This window comes from Gavialis gangeticus, unplaced genomic scaffold, assembly GCF_001723915.1.
Source record: "Gavialis gangeticus isolate Ggan-Ray unplaced genomic scaffold, GavGan_comp1, whole genome shotgun sequence".
In the NCBI taxonomy this organism is placed as follows: Eukaryota; Metazoa; Chordata; order Crocodylia; family Gavialidae; genus Gavialis; species Gavialis gangeticus.
The window spans coordinates 65,082,800-65,087,840 of NW_017728994.1; the positions used below are offsets into that span (position 1 = coordinate 65,082,800).

At 42.9% G+C, this 5,041-nt stretch overlaps 1 protein-coding gene across 5 annotated transcripts in view; it reads left to right on the forward strand.

Moving 5' to 3' along the window:
* Positions 1-5,041, forward strand: part of TACC2 (transforming acidic coiled-coil containing protein 2) — a 244,549-nt gene that overhangs the window by 188,140 nt on the left and 51,368 nt on the right. For all 5 annotated transcript variants that reach the window (XM_019502936.1, XM_019502937.1, XM_019502938.1 and 2 more), the window contains 2 exons: positions 1,968-2,029; positions 2,936-3,048. In XM_019502936.1, the coding sequence (XP_019358481.1) occupies positions 1,968-2,029; positions 2,936-3,048 (175 nt within the window). The remainder of the gene's footprint in view (positions 1-1,967; positions 2,030-2,935; positions 3,049-5,041) is intronic.

Here is a 5,041-nt window from a genome sequence, read left to right on the forward strand (position 1 = left end):
CCCCAGCTCCCACTGCTTTAAAAAAGAGCCCAGACTTGCTGGGTACTGCCAGGCAGGAGGGCGATCCCCACTGCCCCGTGCTGCATGGAGAGCCCTGCATGAGTGATTTGGCCAGATCAAATCAGTACAGTGATTTGAATCACCGAATTGAATCACTGTCCCCCGAACTGGCTGAATCCGAAGCAAATACTAGCCGCTTTGCTCAGGCCTAGTAGTTTCCTCCTGTTTCCTTTAGACAGTTAAGACATTTACACTTACTTGCTATTTTTTTAAATGAGCCTCATTGGTTTTGACAACAACTAGTCTATGTGGTATGGTGTACAGGGACAGCATGGCTGAAGTGGCAAAAACACCCCAACCCTAACTTGGCATGGAAAGGGCAGACCACGTGGAAGCTGCGGGGGCCTGATCCTCATTGCTGGCAGCGCCTGCACGTGTGCCTTGAAGCAGATAGCAGGGGAGGGATTGCCCTGCACCTTGAAGCTTGCATGTAGTCACCATCAGCACGGAGCTGGTTCAGAGGCTCCAGAGCCCAGTGCAGCTGTTTGCAGCCCCCCAGCCACCAGCTGCAGCTGCCCAGGAGTCTGCAAACAGCTGTGCTGGGCTCTGGAGCACCAGCACTGGCTCAGTGGTGGTGGTGGGTGCATGCATGGCTCTGGGTGGACAAAAGGGGAAGTGACTGGGGCAGTGCAACTTCATCCCCTCCACTGCCATCCACCCAGAGGCACGCATGCAGCCATGTCACCAGAGAACCCGGCTAAGGGCTCTGGAGCCTAGTGCAGCTGTTTGCAGCCTCCTGGCTGCCTGCCACAGCTGGCCAGGGCTCTGAGAAGGTGTAGTAGATGGTCCGCAGGCTGCAAACAGCTGCACCGGGCTCTGGAGCACCGGCTCTGTGGTGATGACAGCTGCACACATGCTTCTGGGAGGATGGCAGGGGAGGGGCCAGGGTTGCGCTGCCCCAGGCCCCTCTCATGCTATCTACCCAGAGGCATGTGTGCAGCTGCCACCACTACAGATCCAGTGCCAGTGACTCAGAGCCCAGTGCAGCTGCTTACAGCCTCCCAGCTGCAGCTGGCCCAGAGCACAGGCCAGCTGTGGCGTGCTGAGCAAAACTCTTTTCTTAATGTTATAGACCTGTTGATTTTGGTAGGACTACTCATGCAAGGTATTCTCATGTATTGGCAGGATCAAGCCCTAATCTCATATTTGTTTCACTTATCTCCTGTCTGTGTCAGCAGTTTCTTTGTCTGCGTATCTGTCTATATCAGTTCTCCCCTGTGTGACTAGGACATGAAAGCAGTGCTGGCTAATTCCTATGAATAATTAAGAGATATGAAATAGTAGAGCAGTAAAGGCATTTATTAGAGGTTGGAGAACAAAGCTTCTCTGTAAATACTTATTCCTCAGACTGTCCCTATATAACAGCAATTTGAAATAGCAATGCTATTTAATTATCTTTTGCCAAGTGAATTTCTGGATTTGTAATCCATCTTTTATCTCAAGTGACAAAATTATAATTTGTCATTAAGATCTGCATACTTTCACATACGAGCAAATTTGATCTTTCATGAACTTGCAAAATCTTTCTTCTTTCACTGAAGGTAATAATTATCAAGAAAAATATTTTTGATGATTTGTAATGAGCTATGGTTAAGATGCCATAAGAGTGGAAAATTACACAGTGGGTTTGCTACTTCAGTAATAGTCATTGGATGTGAAAGTGTGTCTTGGACAAAGAAAACAGACTGAGTAGGAGTTTTGCAGGCAAATTCATAATAGCATGGATCAAATTTTGCCTTTTTTTGCTATAGGGCTTATATTTTGTTTCTCATGCTTGTTAGAAAAGCATCACTAATAAAGCCTCAGGGCAGGAATAACACTTAAAAATGTGTAGTTAATATTTCATTCACATATGCAAAAACTGTATTTCCCCCCATATACTAGGAACATTTTTCTTTCTGTTGCAGAGCTGGATTATGGCAACTCATATGAAATAGAATATATGGAGAAAATAGGCTCCTCTGTGCCTGTAAGTTTTCACTTGCAAATTTCCACTTCCATTTATTTCCAAGCTGTAGTCATTATGAACTGCTGTGGTAATGCCATGTGGACAATTCCCAGCTACACACTGAATTAACTGTACATCTGCCTGAAGCAGATTGTACGTACAGTTCCTTTTAGTCAGGTAAATTGTATGCACTTTGTTTGCCCCTGTGCTTGTAGAGGCTGTTTAATCTGAGATAAATTTTCAGTTGCCCTTTTTGCAAATTAAAAACAGATAAAAATTCCCAGAGCAATCTCTATTGGGTTACTAAACAGTGCATGGAAATCCACAAACCATGACTAAATGTTTTTGTGGAAGGAAATGGGAAATAAGTGCTTTTCTTCAAAGCTCAGACTTGGTGTAAAATGTGGAAATACAGGATTTTAAAATATCAGATTGTTTTGTCTTATATTTATTTGATTAATTAGATAGACATTTAGGATCTTATTAATTTCTAAGTTCTCTATAGGGCTCATAAGAGTGAAGCATTCCATCAATGGGAAACCCTTGGGTATTTGATCTGATGAAGGAAAGTCGGTTCCAATTAATTTTTTGATGACGCTTTCAGTCAGTGAGTGCCATGTGATCTATCCCAAAAGAACAGGTTACAGAATTTAGACAGTACCTCAATTCTAATTAATCCCAAATGGCAGTGAAAAACAATTTTAAAAGTGAATTGTGTGTTCACTGGTGATTATTTATTTTTTTTATAAAATAGGCAGTTCTTTTAATGACATATTATACATTGTGTTTTAGCACCAAATAGTAAATACTAATCTGAAGACCCTAGATTGGGAGCTTCAGATGGAAATGCTGTTTGTCAGTCATTAGAGTCAGTGAACTGGTATAATATGGGAAGTTGTTTAATATGTCCTTTCTTGTCTTTTGAAGGATGATAGTACCCAGAAGAAACAGTCTTTGTATCTTATGTTTGACGCTCAGCAGGAGAGTCCAGTTAAATCCCCTCCAGTCAGACTTTCTGATTCGACAACTCCATGTTCAGGGTATGTCACTTAAGTAAAGTATAGTTCATTATAAAAGAGTGTTGGGGTAAGGATTACAGTTAAATAATTTCTGCTTTGGGCAGTGCTTTCTGTACAGGTTTCCCTTGATGTATGCAGGTTCTTTATATGCAAATTCTCTCTTATGCAATGAGCATATTTAGACCTATAATTCGTTATATGCAAGGTAAATTCACTCTCGTGCAATCGGCTTAGATGCCTCCTCCTGCCTAAGCAAGTAAGTCTTGGGGGTGAGGAAAGGACCATGGTCCCACTCACCCCAGCCTTGGCTGCAGAAGAGACCCCGGGAGCAGTTGACACCAGCTGCCTGCACCAGGAGCAGGGTGAGTGGGGACAGGCGGAGCATGGTGCAGCCCAGTGGCTGCAGGCAGCTGGCACTGGCCATTCCCAGGACCGCTGCAGCCCGGGCTGGGGTGAGTGTCGCTCTGTTCCCTCTGGTTTACTGCCTTGTGCAGCCCTAGCAGCGGCACCCCTTCTTCCACCTCTTCCCTAGTCCCAGCCTCACTACCTCCCTCCTTCCTTCCCTTCCTCCCTCCCTCCCTCACTGCCATGGGAACCTATCCCTATTTGTTGCATTGTAAAGTGCATTCTCCTTATGCAAATTTGATTTATGCGCTGTCCTCCGGGATCACATGTACAGCATAAATCGAGGGAAACCTGTATTTTATTTTTGCCTACTTTATTTTGAAACAGCCCGTGTCAGCGAGAGGTCTGGAGGATAAGGAAAACTAGTCAGTAGCACAGTGAGTGGAGAATCAAACCTTGTATCTCCATGGCACAGCTTTGCTGATTACTTCTAAATCTGTACTCAGGCTAAGTGCTCTTGTCAATGTATATTGTGATTCAATGCTTATAGCTTTTTCTTAAAGTTTAAAGTTAGTTTCATTGCAGTTTATGTAAAACCTCCAGACTGTAACTCTTGTTTTGACACTTCTAAACTACCACCGTTTTCTGGCCAGTTCATCCATTTTCTAATGATGATAAGAGTTATGGGTTGTGTTGACCTTTACAAATGTCATTGGCTCTGGTTAAAACCGTTATTTGGTAAATAAATAAATGAATACATGTAGAAATGATAAACAAGGGACAAGTCCTAAATATTTAGTGAGTAGATGTGATATGTTTTATTGGACCAACTGAGTAGATGGAAAAATATTTCTTGGCAAGCTTTTGGATGCAATCACCCTTCTTCAGGCATGGGGAGTCTCTGCTGTTCTGAGACTCCAGCAAATGAAAGAAGCTGAACGTGTGGCAGGATGTCAGTGAAAATGAAATCTCAGAACAGCAAAGACTCCCTATGCCTGAAGAAGAGTGACTGCGTCTGAAAGCTTGCCAAGAAATTTTTTCCAACTGCTCAGTTGGTCTAATAAAAGATAATCACATTGACTCAAAGAACCTTGCCTGCCGATGTCCTTAGACCAACACGGCTACAACCAAAACCCCAGCAAATATTTAGTGATGCATCAGATATTCATGTCTCTTCCACCAGAACTGATTTTATCCAGATTATTTTGGTGTACTACTTTGAGAAACGTATTTCAAAGTTGCCAACCAGAAATTCAAATCAGTGGGCTTTGAGAAGTATATTTCAAAATCTTGCAAGATAGAACTGGTACAAGATTGAATTATTGTAGTAGTATCATGTTACACTAGCTTTTATGAGTCTGAGAGTGTGGCTGTTTAACTAAAAAGGATTTGCTACATTTGTAGCAGCGTTTGATTGATCTGCATAGGGCTCCTAATTCAGTCTGAAAATATATATGCTATCTCAGAGGGTTTCAAACTGTGGTCTGTGGACCGCCACTGGTCCATGAGCTCCATTCAGGTGGTCCACAGAAAGGCTGAGGAACAATTGAGAATATCTGTACTTGTAAGGTAAAACTACTGATACTAAAATATGAGTTGTGCACTTTGATTTGCAGAACAAAAAGAAGTTTAAGCGGTCTGCTGAGACCGTCAGAAATTTTCAAGTGGG